The sequence below is a fragment of the Pipra filicauda genome, unplaced genomic scaffold (genome assembly GCF_003945595.2).
Source record: "Pipra filicauda isolate LSUMZ 115617 unplaced genomic scaffold, ASM394559v2 scaffold80_size11013439_pilon, whole genome shotgun sequence".
NCBI classification, from domain to species: Eukaryota; Metazoa; Chordata; class Aves; order Passeriformes; family Pipridae; genus Pipra; species Pipra filicauda.
In genome coordinates this window covers 7,843,526-7,865,278 of record NW_024104987.1, presented here as the reverse complement: position 1 = coordinate 7,865,278, position 21,753 = coordinate 7,843,526, and the positions used below count along the sequence as shown (strand labels likewise).

The 21,753-nt window shown below is 51.3% G+C and overlaps 1 protein-coding gene across 2 annotated transcripts in view; it reads right to left on the bottom strand.

The window, feature by feature from the left end:
* Positions 1 to 21,753, bottom strand: part of MGAT5B (alpha-1,6-mannosylglycoprotein 6-beta-N-acetylglucosaminyltransferase B) — a 66,332-nt gene that overhangs the window by 20,918 nt on the left and 23,661 nt on the right. For both annotated transcript variants that reach the window (XM_027730103.2, XM_027730096.2), the window contains exons 3-8: positions 21,316 to 21,460; positions 9,868 to 9,980; positions 8,815 to 8,888; positions 7,158 to 7,328; positions 6,175 to 6,339; positions 5,348 to 5,517 (exon numbers count right to left, since the gene is read on the bottom strand). In XM_027730103.2, coding sequence (XP_027585904.1) covers positions 5,348 to 5,517; positions 6,175 to 6,339; positions 7,158 to 7,328; positions 8,815 to 8,888; positions 9,868 to 9,980; positions 21,316 to 21,460 — 838 coding nt within the window. The remainder of the gene's footprint in view (positions 1 to 5,347; positions 5,518 to 6,174; positions 6,340 to 7,157; positions 7,329 to 8,814; positions 8,889 to 9,867; positions 9,981 to 21,315; positions 21,461 to 21,753) is intronic.

Genomic DNA, 21,753 nt, shown 5'->3' with positions numbered 1-21,753 from the left:
CCATCACAACCAATTTAAAGCACAAACCTAAGCCCACAAGATGAACATCCTACTGCCTGCCCTCTGCTCCCAGCTCTTCCCCCTGCTAGAATAAACACTTGCTAGAAGCAAGGATTTTTCAAGCAATTTCAGCATGATTTTTAAGGCACCTGCAATGGTTTCACTTTTGCAAGGTGTGTCTGGACTGTTTCTCTGGCCCATCATTGATCTTGTATGACACAGCCCTACCCATCCCAGGGGGGAAGTTCAGCAATCCATTGCTTCATTTCCAAGGCCTGGAGATGCACAGGAGGGTGCCAGAGCAAACTTTTTTTTTTTCTGGTCAGAGATTCAGCAAATAATGAAGTAACTTCCCAGGAAAGGATAAATAAATACTTGGGCTCCTTCAGAGAGCAGCAGAAACCGAACACAGATGCTCGTGGTGCCTGGGCAGACCCTGTGACAGACAGGCAGTCTCCTGCTGTCCCAGCTGCTCCAGAGCTAAAAAAAAGGAAGAAATTCTTCCCTGTGAGGGTGGTGAGGCACTGGTACAAGTTTCCCAGAGAAGCTGTGGCTGCCTCATCCCTGGAAGTGTCAAGGACGGGTTGGATTGGGCTGGGGGCAACCTGGTCTAGAGGAAGGTGTCCCTGCCCATGGCAGGAGGGTGGAGCAAGATGAGCTTCAAGGTCCCTTCCAGCCCACCAGATATATCTGCTGGAAACATGTCCTGATTAAATTACAGACTGGAGAAGCCAAGGAAGCTCAAACACACACAGTGTTGTGTCCAGTGCCCATGTAACCTCTCAGTTCAGTCTTCATCATCTCTGTCTTTGCAAGGGGTTGCAGCTGTCGAGTACCCACAATTATGAGCATCATTTCAGCTCCCCCTGAGCCCTGTAACCAAAAATCCAGCCTTTCCAAAGCCCACAACAGCCCTTATACAGCCATGTCCCAGCAAGAACATCAATGCCTGGCCAGAAAAAGAACAACCCAGTAGCCCCATCAGCTTCCAGAAACACTCGCTCTCAAGTACCAGGAGCACCTGATGCTCCACTAAAGGCTGAAGGTTCCTGCCCACTGGTGCAGAGCTGATGAATCCCACAGCCATGCCATGCAGCTCCATCAGGATCACATGCAACTGGTCACTTCTGGCTGTTTTCACAAGCAATTCCTGTCTCTCCCACACAATGGCAGGACTGTGTTTGCCAGCTGGCGAGGGGAAGTGAGGCCGGGAGCCCGGGCATGGCGCAGGTTTTCATGTGAACAGATGCAAGACAGAAAGATGGCTTTTATCTGCCAGGAAATAATTAGAAATGTATTTGTCTGGACATCGTGTTTCCATCTGAATGGCTCTTTCCACAGCGTGAACACACCTCGGTGAGCATGGAGAGCACAGGAAAACAGGAGCTCTAACTGTGTGCCAGGCGGAGTGGTGGCAGCAGGAGCTGAGCCTTGTACCACCAGGTGCCAGTCCTAATGCAGCCCATACACACCCAGCACAGGGAGGGTGTGTGGCTTGTCACCCAAGCCACAGCTACTGCTGGGCAGGGAAAAGGCTGCCAGCACAGGATACAAGCACGTGCTGAAAACCAAGTGTCTTGCCAGGGAAGGTATTAGGAGTTCAGAACTAGAGACAGGAGCAATTAAGCTCCAGGAACACTTTGTAAAGCCCTGACCCCACGAGGCATCAAATCCCATTTTCTTCGACTTTCTGTCCTGCCTTATGAGCAGTTAATTTCAAGGGGACCATTGCCAAAAGCACCTTTCAGCGTCATTGAGATCAGCACTCCTGTGGTTCCAGCAGTACCACAGCCCTGTCTGCCCAAGCCTCTCCTTTAGCCCTGCAAAAGCAGCTGGAGATGCCAAGATGTCCATTGCCATGACCTGAGGATGGGGGTAGGAGCTGGAGGTCCCAGCACTGCCCGTAGTGCCCCATCTCCTGGGGGCAAAGGCTGAGCACATCCTTCATGCCTGCCCCCATGGCACTGGTGTTCCAGAGGAAAAGCCTCGGCTTATTGCAGCTCTTGTGCCGGCACAACCATTGCTCCAAAGTGCTGCTTGTAATTTTCCAACATCTACTCATGAGCTGCCTCATTATCAACCCAGCTCAGGGCTTTCAGGCACTTCCCACTCCTCCCCTACCAAGCAGCACACACGAACGCCGGCCTGGATTCTCACCTCCCTGAAAGCACTTCTGAGCTACCAACACAAGGCAAGGTGTCTTCAGCAAGAATAAAGTGTCTGCATTCAGATTTCGGATGTTTCTTCCCGCCCTGCTTCAAGACAGGGCTCAAAATGCTGCTGGCTCCCAACCCAGCACAAATCTCAGATGGAAAACAGCTCCTGGCTCCCTGTTCCAAGCTCAAAGGTTTGCCTTCCTCCCAGGGAGCTGCACGTGGAGTCACAGAGTGGTTTGGGTTGGAAGGGACCAGATAAGCCTGTGTTTCACCCCTTGCCTCTCAAGACGCATCAGAAGCACCTCATAAATTCACTGAGAAATGCAAAAGAGGACAAATACACCTGAACTTAGTTCAACTACAGGAGAAAAATTAGCCCCTGGTAGGACATAGCAGCAGAATTCACAGATCTTTAAGGCCCAGTCACACTCACAGCCTGTTTTCATCCCCAGTCCTCCATCACCAGCTTTTTTGACCAGGGCCTTATTTTTCCTCCTCGTTTGCCCAATCCCGAGCATTCCAGACCCAATCCTGACCACCCCCTCCAGGCACTGCTGCATTGCAATCAATACAGATGCTAATAATGAACAGCTCTCAGATAACCACTGAAGTGTATGCAGGCAAAACCTTCCAGCAATCCCTTGCCAATGATCAATACTCACAGAAAAATCAGCTCAGAAATTTGAGCAGACGAAAAAACAAACCAGCAGAGAGGTTAATCCATGCTGAATAATTTATGAGTGCCAGCAAAGGCTGTGCTGGGCCAGAGCAGCTACAGCTCCCAGGCATGAAAGGAGCAGGAGTTGCCAAAGAAAAAACACACAGAAAGTGGATTCAACACTGCACATTTCTGGAGCAAAATATCCCTGAACCCATCCCAACACTGGTGCCTGTGCTGCTACAAGCTCAGCAAGAGACACTTGGGATGGGAGAGGACAAATTCAGCCCCAGTCTACAGCAAGGCAAAACTCCAGCCACTTGAGCATCAAACAACCCCTGCCAAAAGCTGTGGCTACAGGTAAAGTCCCCTCCAGGCTTTAACAAAGAGCCCAAGATTAACTATTAGCATGACTCAGGATTAATTACACTTGTTCTGCTAAGCCTCCCACTCGCTCCTGGTCAGGCAATAGCTTTTCCCAACACTCCTTAGAGCCACCAGCCCGAGAGCAGGGACATTGCTGAGAGATCTGCAGGCACTGAACAGGATTGCTGGCACCACTCAGTCCCCCCTTGGGCAGAACCTCTGCCCCCCTTCTGACACCCATATTAACCCATCTCTTGGTGGGCTGCAGGAGGGTCCCAGTGAGTGCTGGGCCCAGTCTGGGACAGAGGGGACCTGGCTACAGCCCCAGATCCTGCCTCCACTGGCCCCAGCCCCATCAATATGAAAGTGGGCACTTGATATGAGGTGTCCAGCATTTAAAATGTCATCAAAGCCAGGCACAGGACACGCTCTTGGGGAGGTGGGGACAGCATCTATCACTGGGACACAGAGGACAAAATGTGCAGTCCCAGCCCAGTTCACTCACTTCCCATCTCAGCTACAAAGGGGAAGAGATAGAGTTGCCGTTCCCAGGCATCCCAGGGGACACATCCAAATCCACGTCAGAAGAGATCTCATCACTGCCAACTGACGTTGAAGCTCCCACGCTTCTGAGAAAGGCAAAACACTACAGGCAGCAACGCAGCTCTCCAGTCACTCACGGAGGGAAATGGACGCTGCAAAACCCCCTGTAAGACTCACCAGCTCCTTCCCCTCCTTCAGCAACAACCATGAGGCTCTTCATTAAAAAACACAAGCAAGAACCACACAACAACAACACAACCCTCCCAGCCATTCACTTCTTTCATCCCCGAGTGCACGGGTGTTATTTAGCACATCAGCTGAGCTCAGCACACCTCGCGGATCGCTGTGACACGTGCACGCCTCTTTGAGGAGCTGCTGCCTCTTGCATTAGGACCAGGATTATTTTTTGAGTTAATTAGTCAGGAGCTAATTCCGTTCATTAATTCTGAATGCCACAGGGGCTGGGTTGGGGGGTTTTTTTGTGCTGGTTTTTCTCCATGACTGTTGTTTTTTTTCACTCCCTTTTCAGCACGGCTCATTATGTGGCCGATGCTGGCTTAGCCTATCCCAGAGCCTGGCCAGTCCCTGAGGCAGCTTCAGGCTCTTCTTGATTTATAACCCATCTAATTTGTATTTTCCCTGGCACTTGCCCTCCACTCAGGATGGCAAGGAAACCTTGTGAGGCTACAAGAGGCAGCAGTGTCAGCCTGGTAATAACAAAACTGCATCAGCAGAGAGGAACGTGGCACGTGGTTGGCTTTCCCCTCTTACTTTTTCCATCTAATATTGGTCCGTCTTGGAGACTCTCACCCTGCATCACCCCATATCCCACGTCACAAAAAGCCCATCCTTCTGTGGGAAGTGCCTCCAGAAGCAGCAAATTCCCCTGCAGGTCCCCAAACCACCCCCAGCACCTCCTGAGGAGGGACTCCCCGGGTGCTGCCACCCATCTGCAAGGGATGCAGGTTCTATTTGGCAGCCACACCAGCTGCTTGCCTTGTGGCAGAGCAGGAAGGGAGGGAGGGAAAAAAAGAAAGAAAGAAAGAAAGGAAGGAAGGAAGAGAGCACAGTCACTGCTCAAACAACACCAGCAAAGCCATGGGGGTTGAGTGCAGCCATGTACAGTGGGAAGAGCCAGCGACTGCAGGACACCTGCATCCTGCTCTCTGTGGGGCCACCAGCCCCACAGAGAGCATCCCTGGGGAATGATGGGCGAGAGGGAGCCTTTCCCATGTCCAGCTCCAGGCAGGTGTCAGGGGACAGGATGCCAGGAAGGCAGCACACAGGATGCTGCATGCTGGCAGCAGGGGATCATTCCACTCAGATCCAGTGCCAGGACCACAGTGCCTGCCCGAGGCATGTCCACAGCAGCCCCATGCAAAGCATCACTTCACACCAGTCCTTCCCACTTTCTTGGGATGCAGAAAGGATGAAATCTATTCCATGATGCTGGTGGTCTGCACCAGTACAGCACCAGCCTGGCCTGAGATGCAGGTCAGGGAAAAGCCACATGCAACCTGTTCTGACCTTGCGCTTTCACATCAGACCTCGATGCAACCCACACGCATGCAGGGGGCAGACCCTCTTAGGGGGGGCCCAAGCACCCACAGAACCCAGCACCCACCTCTGCAGCTCCTTCAGGGAGACTGTGACTCTCAGGCTGTGTCCCAGGAGGAAGAGGGCAGCCAGGATGTCAGCCCACTGCACCATCTCGCCCAGCGGGCCCCCCTTCAGCACCCGTGGGCTGAAAACATCCCCCGACTCCTCTGTCAGGAAGCCAATATGGATCAAGATCTGGAGAGACAGGAGAGGGGTCAGCACTGGGGAAAGGGCCAATTTGGGTTTTCCAGTCCGAAACAACTTATGGTCCCTGAGTCCCTTCAGGTCCTTCGCACACTGTAATTATGCAGGGAAATCAGAGAGGGATGAAGGCAAGTGAAGTGTGTCCAATTAGCAAAGACCAAATGGTCAGAGTTTGCCAGCTCCCCTTGTCTAGTGCTCTGTGTCCTGGGACCACACTCACATTCCTGATTACATCACAGTCTGAACCACAGAGCAGAGGGAGATCTCCCAGCACACAGGGACCGAAGGGAAGGGCACCACAAATACACCAACAGCAGGGCCAGCAACCTCAGCATGTCCTCAGAGGAGACATGCCAGACTCCTGTCCCCTGCTGATGGCTGGCTGCCAGCTGGACATTTTCTCCCATCCACCAGGACCCAACTCCAAAATCCACCCCCTTGTTCAGCAACACCAGTCCTGCCACATCCCGAATTCATGTGGAGCCACATCCACGGGCAACAGACCGACCTCGCAGGCCCACGTGCTTCCATAAATGAATTTTCCTTCCTGCTCATTCACAGCCCAGCTGTCTCCACTTCTCTGTGCTCCCAAGGGCCCAGCTTTCCCATCTCCACACCACGAGCCCCCGCCGTGCAATTTGCTCGTACGTGTTTCTGGTCCCTTTGCCGCCCCTTCAGCTTCTGCTCGAGGCGCCGGGCCGCCCGCAGCCACTGCTGGGCCAAGTGCCGGATCCTCTTCTTCATGAAGCTCAGGGACTCCTTGCCCGTGCCAATCAGCTCCAGGAGGTGAGCCAGGTCGCTCTGGAAAGCTGCCTAGGAAAGGAACACGCTCTGCACTGTGAGTGTAGGGAAAGCGGCCAGGGGAGGAGCCCTCAGGTTGCCCCAGGGGCTGCAGGAGGTTTGTCCATCGCAGCTCAGGTGCTGTGGGTCCTTCCTGCATGGACAGCACTCCCCAGAGCCACCACAGCTCCTCCACTTCATGCAGCAAAACCCAAAGGTCTCATTGCACCCAGAGCATCTCATAATATCCCAGATTCCTCAGTGAAGACATGGACATGTTGGGGTGGGTGTAGAGGACACAAAAATGATCAGAGGGATGAAGCATCTCTGCTATGAAGACAAGCTGAGAGAGTTGGAGTTGTTCAGCCTGGAGAAGAGAAGGGTCCAGGAAGACATTCTTGAGCCTTTTCAATACTTAAAGGGGGCTTATAAGAAAGATGGGGACAGACTTTTTAGCAGGGCCTATTGTGACAGGACAAGGGGTGCTGGCTTTAAACTAAATGAGGGTCAATTCAGACTAGATTTAAGGAAGAAATTTTTTACAATGAAGGTGATAAAACACTGGCACGAATTTCCCAGAGAGGTGTCCCATCCCTGGAAACATTCAAGGCCAAGTTGGATGGGGCTTGGAGCAACCTGGCCTAGTGGAAGGTGTCCCTGCCCATGGCAGGGGGTTGGACTAGATGACCTTTAAAGGTCCCATCCAACCCAAACCATCCTGTGATCCTGTGAAAACCCACAAGAGGCATCACAGCCCTGCTAACACTGCTGCTCTGGGAACATCTATTTCCAGCTGATGTCTCCCCCCAGACCCTCCCGGAGTGGCAGAACACAGGCTGTCCCCACCTTACCTGCACCGGGGGCCGCGGTGGGGGCGAAGGCGCAGCCGCCGTCCGGTTTCTCCAGGGCAGGGGAGGGCAGAACCACTCGACCTCGCTGAGGTAGATGAGGAACGAGCACTCGGTGCCGTCCACGCCAAAAAACGCATAGCAGGGGTCAGAGGTCCACCTGGCCCTCATCCACTGCAAGGGAGCAAAGAAACACATGGGGCTCATGCTCTGGCCAGGAGGGGATGTGGAAGCCCTGCCAGTTGCCCCTGCTATGGGAAACCTCTGTTCTCCATCCCCTTTAGCTGGGAGATGGAAATGAAGGGCAGAGGGTGGACAAAGGGCTGCAAACCCCGCACCCGTGTCTCAGTGTCAGTGTTGACCCCACCCCCCCGTGCCTCCAAGGCACACAGGGCAGAGGAATAGTCAGAAAGGTTTGCTGGGGGCTCCGTGGATTTCTAGCACTGATTCCAGCACCAACACACGCCTTCCCTGGAGGCACAGCCATTAATCCCCAAGAAATGATATACCACAGGGATTTCTTCCCGCTAGCTTGGCTGGGGAGCAAGGGGAGCTGCTGATTTCATTGCCCTGGGCACAGCGGGGCACAGAGATGGATCTGCTGCAGTCCCCAAGGATGATTTCACATGGAGGAGAAGAACCAGAGACCAGAGCAGCGATTTATCATCTCCCACAACAGCTCTTGCCAGCCCTTTCCTAATTCAACTACAAAAACAAATCTACTCAGAGACAGGTCGCTGCGCCCAATATGTAAAGCACAGCAATCATCAGGAGAGGAGATGGGATTACAGCCTTCCACAATTACATTACATTCTGAATTTACTGAAATTGTGGAAGGAGAGGATGCCTAGCACCAGGGGAAGAGAAAAATACAGCCCCCTCCCATATCATTTTCATATACCCTTCAACATCTTTTCAGCGAGACTCAGCCCTGCAGAAGGCTGAGCTTGAAGCAGGAGGTTGAGAAGGGGAGGGAAAAGGGAGATGCTTTTAATTAGTTCATGTAAATATGCTCTCTGACAAAGCCATCATGGTCTGGGCCAAATGCCAGGCTGCGTTCAGGTTGTAAAGAGCAGGTTGGGTCAGGCAGGACATCCTACTTGAGATGGAGGTCCTGGCCACCTGAACGAGATGCTGCTCTGTGCAGTGCTGAGGTTATTCCCCAGACACCAGGGAACGTTCCAGATATTTAGAGACAATGTGACAGTGCTTCCTCCTCGCTGTGCTTCTGGCCTTAAACACAGAAACTCCAGGCAAGGAGGGCTGCAGGTAGAGGTGGTCTCACAGAGCTGATTCTGCTGCTGCCTGAACACCTCTGGGTACTGTGGCCTCAGTGGTTTGCATGACTCAAACTAAAGGAACAAGCCTTATTATTGGGGGAAAAAGAGTTACATTTCTCTATCAAAGGCTCCCAGAGAAGATTGGACACCTTCCTTGTGTCTTCTCCTTTATACCACAGCCTTGCTTTGCTTTCCACATCTTTGGCTCTGCTCCTCCTCCTGCACCTTTCCCACATTAAAGTAACCAGTTTTATTCCAGAAACCCTAACCCCTTCCCACTGTCCTTCCCAGTTTAACCCCAGGGGTTGTTGCTTTGTGCCCCTCCCAGCAGTTTCCATTGCAGGTCGAGACCCTCTCCCAGACACAGATCCCCGACTCACCTCCACCTTCCCAGCACAGTCAGGGTACTTGGGGTCCCTGGGCACCTCACACTGGTCCCTCCTGCCTTCCATCACTGCAGAGAGAAAAACTGGGCATGGGGAGAGCCAGGATGTGCCAGTGGGGCAGACAGAAATGCTGTGAGGAGAGGGGAGGGGAGGGGAGGGGATGGGTCTGGCAGCCCCCAAGCATGGTAATCAGCACCACAGCTGCCAGCCCCATCCCACTGAGTGGAGCAGGACACCAAGATATAGGGAGGAAACAGAGGAAATCCACCCTGCTTCCATGCTGAGAGAGTGTTGCCCTTTTCTAAATCTCAGCAGGTCCATTTACAGCACCTCCCTGCTGCCCTCAGCCTGGTCCAGACCCCAAGTCCCACCTATCCTGTAAGCAGGATCTAAGGATGCATTCAACAGCCTTTATGCTGTAAACTTGCAACAAAAATTGTCCTGCTGAGCTGCTGAAAGAAGACTCAGATCCCAGAGTCAGCTCTAGAAAAAGGTATAAAGTGCCTAAAAAGGTAATAGGATCTTTCCTCCCTCTGTGGTTGGGTTAATAAAAGCCTCCACCCCTCCTACAACCCCCTCCTTTGCCCATAACTGAAAAGGCTTGAGGTGGAAGAGGCAATGGAAAGATCTTCCACCTAAAGCCTAGGAACCATGCAGCCACGTGGAGAAACATCTGGATAACCCAGCTGCCCTCCCAGCAGTGCCAGAGCGGGATGGGAATGTCTCTTCTGGTGCCGAATCCCATCAGTCCCTGGGAGTTTGGATCCAAACCACCACATTTTTCTGCCCAGGTGTTTGTGCTGGCACCGCTCCTCACCTTTAATTTTGCATTTAATTCCCTGGCATTTCTACCTGACAGCCATTCAGATTTGTCACCACTCCTCTCCCCTGCAGGCACGAGCTTCCCAAGGAAGGTAAACCTCAGATATCTGCATCCATTCCTGGCACTTTTACCAAATTTTTCATGGTAGGCTTGGCTGGATCTTCCTGTTGCAGCAGCAAAACACATAAGAGGTTTGGAGCATGGGGAGTCCCAGGGACACTCACCCTTCCCGTTGAGGAGGCTGTTCCGGAGAATCTGATCGACTTTTATTGCGATGTCCGAGACGTTCTGAGCTATAGCCTGGATCCTCTCCATCAACCCCGCTGCTGGCTGGAACCTGGGGAGGAAACCAAACTGACCCTGAAAACTTAAGGTCTCACGGTGGTGACACTCAGAGCAAAATTCAAGCCCTTGGAAGCCGCCAGCAGGTTGAACTCAGTTCAAGGATGCAACATGGGAACTGCTGGTCCAGCGTATAACAGGCAAAGAAGTCACTCTGCCTTCCAAGAGGTTTGATTTAAAATGTATGTAAATCAGCATTTATATATAAATTGTGCCGTTCTTCACAGCGTGCTGATAAACACGGATGTGCCTGTGCATTTTATGTGGGGAAATATTAAACAGGCTGGGGAAAAAAAAAAATTGTTTTTCATATTTCGGATGCGCTGTGTTTGAAAACCCTCTGCTGAGATTATTGGCTTTGCAGCGCACGTAGGAAGCCGTGCTGGGAAAAAAAGAAAGGAGGAAAAGAATGAAAGTACAGAGAAGAGAAGGTAAAACCGAGGAGGGCTGAGGAAGCTTGTGGGCCTGGAGCAGACTGATGCAAAAACACAGGGGACACATGGATGTCCTGAGTCAGCCCATCCACCAAAGGTGGGAGTCAGTTTTTTCTCCCAGGTAACAAGAACTAGGACGGGAGGAAGCAGCCTCAAGTTGCACCAGGGGAGGTTTAGAATGGATATCAGGAAAGATCTCTTCACTGAAAGGGTGGTCAGGCATTGGAACAGGCTGCCAAGGGAAGTGGTGGAATCACCATCCATGCAAGTGTCCCAAAACCAAGCAGATGTTCTTAGGGACATAGTTTAATAGTGAGCTTGGTAGCGCTGGATTAATGGTTGAACTTCATAGTATTAGAGGTCTTTTCCAATCTTAATGATTCCATGATTCAGGTGAGTGGATTTCCAGGAGCCCATCAAGGAGCAACGGCAAGGGCAGGGACAGGGTGCCAGGGCAGCACTGCAGGAGCTGGGGCTGAGCTGGGGATCACAGCCCAAGCAAAGCCCACAGACACCTTCCCACCAAGGCTTGTGATCAGATTCCACCAGTCTGAACAGCTGCACATGCCTCTATGGAATTAAACCTGGCAGTCAATACTGTCCTGGGTAAACAGCCCCATTAAACTCATCTACATAACACACCGTGTAGACTGAACTGACAGAGCTCTGTAAAGGGGCTGGGTGTCAATTAAAACCTGGTGCAACATGTAAAAGGGCAAAGAGAACTCAATCCATCAGCAGTGGTGTCCTGCCAGGCTTGACAAGGAGTGAGCTCTCCTGCCACTTCCATCACAAACAGCCACCACGTCTTGACAAGCGTGGTTATCACAGTAAATAATCTCCCCTCCTGCAGCATTTGGGTCGCAAGTTTTCCCTCCTGCTGCCGCCGAGATCATTATAATACAAGGAAATGTCACATGCAGTGAGCAAAAACCAAAAGGGCTACCTTGAATGCTCGTGGCACAAAAAAATATGTGCTGATGTCAGGTCCTCCGTGGTGGAGTTTTATGTTTGTTCTCCAGCAGATCAGTGAACCCGAAGGCTGGGATTTAAAGTACCTCTGTCCTCAAGGCTAAAAAAATCCTGGTTTTATGAACCGACACTGCTTCGGTTGTTGATTTAAAGTCCATTTGCCAGCAGTGAGCAGCCCACATTTTTCCTTCTGGCGTGGTTTACGACCATCAATATTCAGGCTGCACAACTCCACTGGGAGCCACCCATCCTGGGCTTTTAAGAAATAATAATTAAATGCAGAGGACACCATTGCCCCCGAGTCACTTCCAACCTTTGTAGAGAATAAACCCCAGGTATCCCTCTGTAACCACTGCAGCAGGGAGGTTGCTCCTGAGGCCCTGGGAAAATATGGGCACAAAAATAACCTGTGATAAGCTGTGCTTGTCAGCACAGCTCTGAAGAGACAAAATTATCCAGCTCTGAGAGCAGTGTGGTTCAGGCAGGCCTGAAAGCTTGCAAACCCCCATTTCTGCAACCCTTTTCCCACCAGCAAGCTGCTGCAAGTGATGCAAAGGCAAGTGATGCAAAGGCATCACCCTGCAAGTGATGCAAAGGCACTCGGTAAACAGCTGGGGAGGGCAATTTAGGAGCAAACGTTGCATGGATGCAGTGAATTTAGAGCCAGTGAGCCCAAACTCCTGCTTCCAACAGGAGAGGGATGTTGGCTTGGTGAAGAAGATGCTCCCCAGGTTTCTCCAACACTCATAGCAACAAGAGGGTATAACCACGGGCACGGTAGCGCTGCTCCCACACTTCAGAGCACCCAGATTAGCCCACAATTCAGCTTCTGCCTCTTCCCAGAAGCTATCCCAATTCTAACTTGTGTCCAAACCTGCTCCCCAACACTCAAGTAAGTAGGTGAATCTCAAAAGTCAGCAGCAACCTCGGTCCTTACCTCCTCTCTGATGATCTCCAGACCTCAGCACTGGGCAGCCACAAACACGCTCAAACAAAAATCAGGATCGTTATCCTAAATAAAAGGCTTCCTTCCAGGCTCAGCCTCACAGCCAGACAGCTCTGGTGCTGGTTTCCACCGGGTGATAGTTCTGGCCCAGCAGCTATGACAGCTTGCCCAGCTCTTGTAAAGCTACAGCTGCTGCCCCAACACAAAGATTTCACCTCAGAGCCCTTGGATGTAAAATGTATGTCTGGGCATCACAGTTGGCACTTCCAGTTCTCCCAGACAAGACAGTTGCTTTGCATGGGCTCTGCAGGGCTTTCCCCAAAAAACACAGAGGGTTACTGAACAGTGACTCTAAAAAAGTCCACCATGGCTCCTGGCATGTAAATAAGGAAGATGGAAAAAGGCAGAAGGTAAAAAATGTCCCTACAAAATCTCCCAGCACTTGCATGCTCATCACCCTTACTTGCCAAACTTGCTTTCTCCAAATCCCCGTGACTTTGAGCGAGGGATTTCATGGTTGGGGTGAAGAGCTCCCACATCAGGAGCACTGACAGGCCTCGTGTTTGTACCTGCTGGGTAACAAGGCCATCACTCGAGCAACAAATTTCGTGTAAGGTAGTAAGGAGGTGACAAGCAGGTTAAGCATAAGTTACATCACCCATGAGCACAGGGATCTGTCACAAGGACAAGGAAATGAGACATTTAAAGCAAAATCTCAAACATAAAAAAGTTTTCCTGTGCCTCTTAGGAATCTGATGCCTTGTTCTTAGTAACTGGAGACACTGGAAAGGACAAGAAAAGTGGTTTGTTCTGCTCAGTCATAGCTAAGCAGAGGGGGAATGTCCCAGCAGGTGGTTCCATCCAACAATGGCCAGCGGAAAGAACTCCTCACTTCCAGCACCACCACTGCCCAGGGAGCAGATTTTTTTGCTTTCCCCCCCCCTCCTGCTCTTTAAATTTTTCCACAGCGACACTTTAAATGCCACCGAAACGCGCTGGCGCCGTGCCAGCTGCTGAAACTACACTAAATTACCACGGCTTTTCTAGAACAATTTTTAACCTGGGACCTTAAAACCATTTACCACAGCAAATACAGCACTTTTACTCCTAACCATCAATATTGATTTCATCTTTATTATTTTCAGATTTATATTTCCCTGTGTTGATTAAGATTCAGATCACGCTGCGCCTTATAATGCTCTGTATACAGTATTCATCTCGTTTCAAAAACTGCTATTAAGATGTATCTTTCCCCACTGGCAGATCATTTGCCATATAATATAGCCGGAGGTTGAGTTTTCCTCCACTTTTTTATGCATTAATTTGGTTGCCTTCACTTTGTCTCTTGTCCCCAACCCCACAGCACCAGCTCAGATTGAGCCTGTTTATCCCCTTACAAGCCACTGTATTTTTATTGCCTTTTATAAAAGTGGCATTATGAAAAGATGAATCTCTTTCTATTTGTGTGTTGTCTTCATAATACAAGCCCTAAACATATTTGCTTGCTCATCCGATATTTCTTGCTATTAACTGGTGAAAACCACGGCTTTGGGAAGACCAATACAGATGGAGAAAAGCAGATGTTCTGAAGATAATACATCGACAAATTCAACATTCACACAGAGCAGTTTACCAAAGGATTTCAACTTGCTCATTACAAGGCCTGCACTGCCATTTGCCTCCCTAAATGCATTAAAGTTTTTTGCCCAGAGACCCAAAGCAGAGCAGAAAGTGGCAGGGGAGGGTGCCCAGGGCTGGTGCTGAGCTCTCACTGCTTCCCTGGCTCTGAGGACACAAATCACCCACTGATATCCAACCCCACTGTCCAGGACAGGGAGCTGAAATCTCAGAGGCAGCACTGATGGAAAAGCCCTCCCAGCTGTGGAAAAAGGGCCTTTCCCATCTTCCTGGCTCCTTTAGCTTTTGAGGCATTGACCAACAAAATAGCTGGGATACCTCCCAGAGAAATGAACCCCAAGGGCATCTCCAGCAGGTCATCCTGAGGGCTCAGGCTCCTCTGCCCATCCATTCATCCATGCAGATGGGATGAGCTCAGACTCATCCAACAGCCTGTGGGGGACAAGCCAAGGAAAGGTCACAGGGATGTGGGGAAAAGGCCTCACACAAGTGCTGGATAACTAAAAGAAGTGATTTAAATCTCCAAGAAGATGGAGAAATTAAGAGCTTTGTTCCCCTGAACTAAGAGAATCCAAGTAAATCTCATCAATGCAGGAAGTAAAACTTTTTGGGCAGATCCATGCCCTTGTGTACATCTCCACATCTTCTCTGAGGTGGTTTGCATCCAAAAGTCCAGGGGCCAGGGCTGCCCACGTGGGAGAGAGCAGGACACAGACATGGGGGGTTACTGGGTGGCTGATGCCTGAAAATTTGGGTCACAGTCCCCTGACACCAAGGACCCAAGGAAGGGTGTGGTGAGAGAGGCAGCAGTGGCTGGGCAGGTGCCCTGCTCAGGAGGCTCTGCTGCGTGGTCTGTGTCTTTTGGACTCGTAATCCTGGTTTTAATCCTCATCACTCCAGTGCTGGAGCTATTTTCCTAAGCTTGGATAAACAGCCCTGCCTTGGTTTGAGCTGGTGGTCCACGTGGGGAGGGCAGCACCTGCTTTCCCTACTCCGCTTGGGAAAGGCTCAGACCCCCAGGGAGCAGAGCAAAAGCCCAAAGCCATGGTTGCCATCAGCCTGGTAGAAATTTATAGTAACATTGGGGGAAGAAAAGTGGTGGGGCTGAGGCACAGGACTCACTGCTTTCCCTCCTCACTGGAGTGGGCTCTGCCAGGTTGCTCAGATCCTCGGTGCCTTTCCTGACATCAAACGAGGACAGGGATGCAGCCCCTGGCTTTGCAACCTCCCCAAGAGCCACATGTTTGTATCACTGAGAACTGGGTTTAGTCTTCACAGGCAGCTCCAGCCAGTCAACTGGATGAAAAATTAAAAGTGAAATTAAAATATTTGTAAAAAGTCAGAGAACAGAGTTTGCTTCCAGTGTAATTTCTGGGGTCTCTGTATAATGCAATGTTTTCCAGCTCAAGGTTGAGTTAAACAGCTCAATTTCCCCTCTACAAACACCTGAAAAAGGACCTGAGTTCGCTCTGGCCATGTTTGTGCTCACAGGGAAAATATCCCAGAGAACGTGATTTGGGATGGGAGCGTTCCTTGGAAACTCATTTAAAGCAAATACCAGATGATGCATAGGCAGAGCCCTGCCTGAACTGCTCCAACACCAAGTTCCATAATAAATCACTTAATAAATACCAGAGCGTTTAACTCACTGAAGTACTTCCATTTATTTTCATTTCAGTTGATTGTGGTGGGTGATGTTTCTCACACAAATACTTCCATAGAGAACCAGACCAGAGCTAACCCAAAGCCCACAGCTGCACACCCCAGGGGAGGACACTGACATTTTAGCGAGCTGGCAATAAATTCCATGAAAAAAAACGATGAAAACCAACTTTCCAAGCAAACCCTGTAGCTCACCAACACAGGGAGAAATTGCCAGCAAAGTATAACCAACATAATTAGCTAAAATATTTTATGAATCTTACAAAGCGATCACAGATCCTTCCCAAGCAGAACACAAAGCTGAAGCCACAAGCCCAAATCTTCATTTTCCTCCTGACTCCCAAAGCAAAACCAAACTGAGCCACATGCCTGGACAGCAGCGGGTTTATTGATGGGAATACAAGGGATCATGAAAAGGAGGGTTACGGGATTGTCACTTTGTTGGGACATAAATCAGACGTATTTATCTACAGGCTTGAGTAGCCTGATGTAGGCTGTGAGAAACCACCTCCAGTGAGCTGGGAAGGCATTGCCAGCCTCACAGCCTTGACTAAAAGAGATCTGCCCGAAAGTTAGACCAAACCCACCAGTTTTGATCACTATCCCTGGGGCAGGAGATCCCCTGGGCAAGACACAGCCCTCAGCCTCACATCTCCTTCGCCAGCTGCTTCATGGTCACGCTCTGTTTAATTTTAGCAGGGTTATTTTGGCAGGCTGTGTTTCCACTGTCAGCACTGCAGCCTCCCCAGACACCCCCCTCCATCATGTCCATGCCCCCTAGCTGGGACACCCCCAAGCCCATCCCTCTGGAGAGGGCTGCTTGCTCCCAGCTGCTCTGAAATCAGGGACACCTGGTGGAGGGTTAATGGGATCTGGTTTTCCTTGTAGGGTAAAGCACACACAGCCCGGGAAAAGGCACACTGGTGCCACACTCCTCCCCACCCCACATCACCAGTCCCTCAGCACTGTCCTCATGGGACTGGGGCCCAGGGCTGTCCCTGTACAAGCCACCTGAGACAACACAACCAACTGCTCTTTGCCTCCAGGTGTTAATGCATCAAGAAGCCTCATTTGCAAGCCCTGTGATAAAGCAGCCCCTGATGTGTCAATGCTTTGGCATGGAAAAGGCACAACAAGCAAAGCCTATCACAGAATTAGGATCAGCAAATCGAGCTGGAAGTGCTGGTGGAGGTACAAGCCTGGGAGCAGGAAGGGTGTGAGTGACCTGGGCACCTATTCCCTCACTGTGCTGGTGATGCCCATCACCCTCTGGCTGTGGGGCTTTTCCATGAGGCCACAGCCCCTCGGGAAAGGTGGGAGCACATGGATGAACCCTGATTCCCATGCTAATGGCACACAGCCACCTCTCCACTCTGCCTTAGAGAGAAAAGCAATTTATCTCAGCTGCCCAGGCATGAATTTCCCCATGTATGTCCTCTCCTGACCCTGATGGGTACCCCAGACCCCCAGCGACCCCTTGAGCTGTTCCCACCCCCCCCAAGCTAACACTGAAACCATCCAGGACCAGGCTGGAGTCTCCCTCAGGAGCTGGAAAGAAACTACTCACAGCCTCTGCCAGGATGAAACAGGTTGTGGAACCTGTGAGGAAAGCAAATGCCAGGGAGGATAGTTCCTATCTCTTGATGCACCCCTGATGCTGCCCCTGTAGCTAAGCTCTGCTCAGCAGAACAAACACCCAGCAAAGCTGGACTTTCATCACAGGACAGGTCTTACTTTCCCCATGGGCTGCTCCAAACTGCTTTCACACCCTGCAGCACCATCTCCCCTTGCCAATGCCCCCACTGAGCCCCACAGTGTGCTGAGAAGATGGGGAGAAGATGCACAGAGGGGTCTCAGACCACTCCAGGCTCACCTGGGTAGGCAGGGATCATGGCATTTGGCAGTGATTTCACTCCAGCCAGCTTACCAATGGCAACAATTCAGGAATTAATAGAGCCAGGCTGGCAGGATGCAGGAACATCATCCATTTAGTGTCATATTGCAAGACTTTTAATTACTGGGGGAATATGGAGTCATGTAATGATTACAAGAACAAATACTTAAAGTGTGTGGAAATTAACTGAGCCTTGGCAGTAATTAAGCTTGAAGATTAATCAGTCGTTAGCAAATAACACCCTTTGCAGGCTAACCAGTACATGGGGAAGAGGGATGACCAGGGATGGCAACGCTGCAGATCTCAGCCTCTCCCTCTGCCATATCCTTGTGGGATGAGGTGGGCAGGCACAGCCTAACTCTTGGAAAAGGGCTTCTCTGAGCCCCAAAACTGTCAGGTTATGGTTCCAGTTTGGTTCAGCCAGTTCAGACCCCCTGCTCACCTTCCTCCCTCCCAAGCACCTTCCATGGAGAGATCAACACTTCCACTGCAAACTAATATCTCCCTTGCCCAGTTAACAGCTCTCCAGGAGGCTTCCATAAGTACTCCTAATTTCCTTCCCCTCTGATGATTTACAACTGCTGTATTCAATTAACAGCAGTATTGATTTTTCTGCAGCTGACTGGCAGGCTGCTCACCCTCGTTAGGGAATCCATCGCTTCCCTTCCCAGCACGGGCAGGGTGCGGGCAGGATGCAGGCAGCAGGAAGCACAGGCAGGGCTGGAGAAGGGATCCAGCCAACACCTGGGGTTCACAAGTGCAGCCCATGTCCTTATCCCAGCGTGACATCCCACAAAACCCCAGGGCAGCTCTTCTAAGGAGGATGTTGGACATTTGGGTTTTTCCAAGAGTTTTATCTGAAGCATTTCAAGAGGCTGGCGGGCACCTGTGTGGTATTCAATCAGACAGCCCCCACGGAGCAAAAAAGCTCTTGGAGAGACGTTCAGCCACAGGAAGCTGCCTGCCCTGGCAGCTGGCAGGCTTTCCAAGGCAGGTCATTAATTCCACCCTGTATATTTAAATTCCTCCTTGCACTTTCCAGGGGGTAAAGCCACCCCAGCCCCCCACTGGAGTGGTACAGCACTCACAGACTACTCCACAAAGCCCACCAAAGCCTTCACCTCCTTCCTCTCAGCCGGGGCTCTGCAAAACCAAGCCCTTCTGATTTTGCTGGAGATCCAGCACTAAGCAGGAGAGCGCTTTGTAAAAACAAGAATTAATCCACTTTTGGGCAAGTGGAACCACAAAGCCCCCGCTCGCGGCTTTGCTGAGCGGGAAGGACACCAAGGCAGCCCCCGCGCAAACCAGAGACGCTTTGAAGACTAAAATCCCTTTGAAATTAGCACCCTTTAATTGTATTATCTTTTGCTGACAGCTTCAAGTCGGTCACTGGTGATCAAAGAGACAGAGAGAGGGAGGGAGGGAGGGAGGGAAGCCCTGGGTGGAATCCCGGGGTCCTAATGACAAACAGCACCCGGGCACCCCCGCGGGGCTGGTCTGGGCCCAGGAGGCACTGCTCAGTCCCAGGGTGGTTGGAGGTGCCCATTCCTCCTCAGCACAGGGGGTCTCCAGGTTACCCCCAAAGGAACAGGGACCTCAGCATCACCATTCCACAGGGTCTCAGCCCTGGTTTTGCACCAGATGCTACTTGATTCCCCCTGGGATGCTCCACTCAGCTCTGGAGAGCATCCAGCAGGGTCAGCATGGAGCCAGGCTCTGCTCAGAGCAGGGTGGCAGACGGTGTATTGGCTCTACACCCTTTCAGCTGCCTCATGTACCCTGCCAAGGGTAGCAGGGACTGGGACAAGCTAAGAAAGGACACTAAGGCTGAGGGAGCACGAGCAGCAGCAGAGATGGAACTGCTCAAACCCAGCAAAGCTGCAACACTTCCAACACATCTCCTCCGAGCACAGACCAACCCAGGGCTGCAGGAAAGGAGGGAAGCGCTGGGGAAAGGCTTCACAAGTGTTTGCAAATGCTGCCAGTGTTTTACAGACTGTCACAGCAAGAACCCACCTACAAGAAACCCCACCTCAGTTGTTGCTTCACCTGGAGATGCTCTGCCCCATGACCCCAGAACCTGATCCTCAGAGGCCACAGGAGAAAAAGGAGAGGTGACAGATCTGTTTGGATGCAGGATCAAGTGAAAGGACTTGAATTCAACTGATTTATAAAAAGCAAAAGGTGATTTATAAAGAGCAAAAGGTGATAAACCGATCTCTGATTTTTTATTCCTGAAAACTAAGACGTGTTAATCTCAACCACTCAGGCCCATCTGAGCACACACACAAAACTCGAGGCTGTTTTGATGTGGGTCCATAAGCTCTCACCCTCTCTAGTCTCCCCAAGTGATGGCCTTGGAGTCACCAGCCACATGGCAGATCTGAAACACCAAATCCCCATTGCCAGCAACTGTTGCCAGTCCACAGAAACGCTTTCAAGTTTATCTTTTGGCTGCTGATGTACAGAAATTACCACCACCTGAAATTACTGCTTCTTTTAACACAAGATCGGCCAAGAAAAACATTAAATGTGAGCAGGCACCTCGCAGTGGCTGGCTGTAATAGCCCTGGCCATTCCTCTCCAGGATTACTGGTGATCTTGTACACTTGGGTACCAGCCAGACTCATAACGACAAAATCCCCAGCGCCTGCCATTACCAAGGTAAATCATGTTTTTTTCAGTGGCTGAAATGACGCTACATAAAAGGCAAGACCAGGCGCTGCACGGCTGCCTGTGCAGCTCTAACTCAGGTGTGCAGGCAGTATGGCAGAGCTCAGCCCCTAATTACAGGCTCACTTACTCTATTTTCCACTACAGGCGCAAAAGAGACTCGTTAGGAAAGCGAGGGAGAGAAAGGGAAATGGTGATGGGGAAAGGGAGGCACAGGAAGCCCCGCGGCCTGCGGAGCACGGAGACAGCAGGAGGTGGGAATGCCAGGTGGGAGCCATCGGGATGCACCACAGCTCCTGCACTGGGGGCACGTAACAGGGGGCAGCAGTGACCATTGCATGTCACACCCCTGCCATCCACCTCTCATGTGCCACCCGTGACTCCACCTGAACAAAACCCACGCTGGCGTCTTTTCCACACTGCAGTTTGTCCCCAGTGCTGCCCACCTCAGCTTTTTCATTTCTGCTCCACCGCCCTTCCAGTCACCATCTTTGCAGGTCTCGGCATGACACTCAAATTAGTACCAATAAATGTTTAAAGGTTCCCAAAGCACAGGGAAGTGACTCTTTAGCAAACCAGCACATCACAACAGGAAGGTCTGATGGCATCTCTCAAGCTGCCGGCTTGTGCATCACGGGGAGCCAGAGCAGCATTATAAGCCCTTTTGCACATTTTAAGCCTGGCTCAACTCCAAAGCTAAATATCTCAGCCCTGGATTTCAAGTAACAACCAGTTCCACAGCTGCCTGAGGAGTATGGGCACAAAGAAAGTGTCCCGAGCTCGCTCCAGATTTAATGACAGAGGGAACACAGCCCATGTACCAGCTGCTGCTCCAGCCCTCAGCGAGTCCCACCTTCAGCTCCACCACAGCATAGCACCCTCCCACACTGCAACACCAGCAGTCAGGACAGATGCTTCTAGAAACCTCAAAAAAATTCACAGTAAATTCAGAAATCCCAAAGGAAAAGGGCTCCAGAAGTGGCAAACAACAAAACTACACAAAATCTGTCCAAGCCCCTTGTCCTGGCGGGCTCCACCCTCCCCACACAACAGCTCAGCACACCAGGGTGTTTTGCTCCACGGGGTCTGCACGGGGCATCAGCCAACTGACCTGTCCAGAGGGAATCGTGTTTCATCCCCTTTGTGGAAGTCAGTGCTGTTCTCCAGCCTGGCCAGGATGTCCATCCTCTTCATCAGCATCTCCAGCATGTCGCTCATCCTCCGCAGCACCCCCCGGGACTCCAGCGTGCCCATCACTGCAGGCACACAAAGAGCAAGTGAGACATGGTGACAACTGAGCTCTGCTGTGTCCCACCCAGAAAATCCCCCTCCCCACAGCTTCAGCCCCAGAGCTGCCCGTGGTCTTGTGCTCTCCAGCCCCACAGGTGGGCTCGGTGGTGTATGAACCACACCAGTGCTCTGCTGTCCCCAGTATCCCCTCCCCAGCTCTGCCAACAGACCCATAGTCCATCATCCTGCCCAAGCAGGGTGAATCCCTGTCTGTGCCCAAATCCAGCTGGGCTGCTCCAGCTCCTGAGAGCCAGCAGTT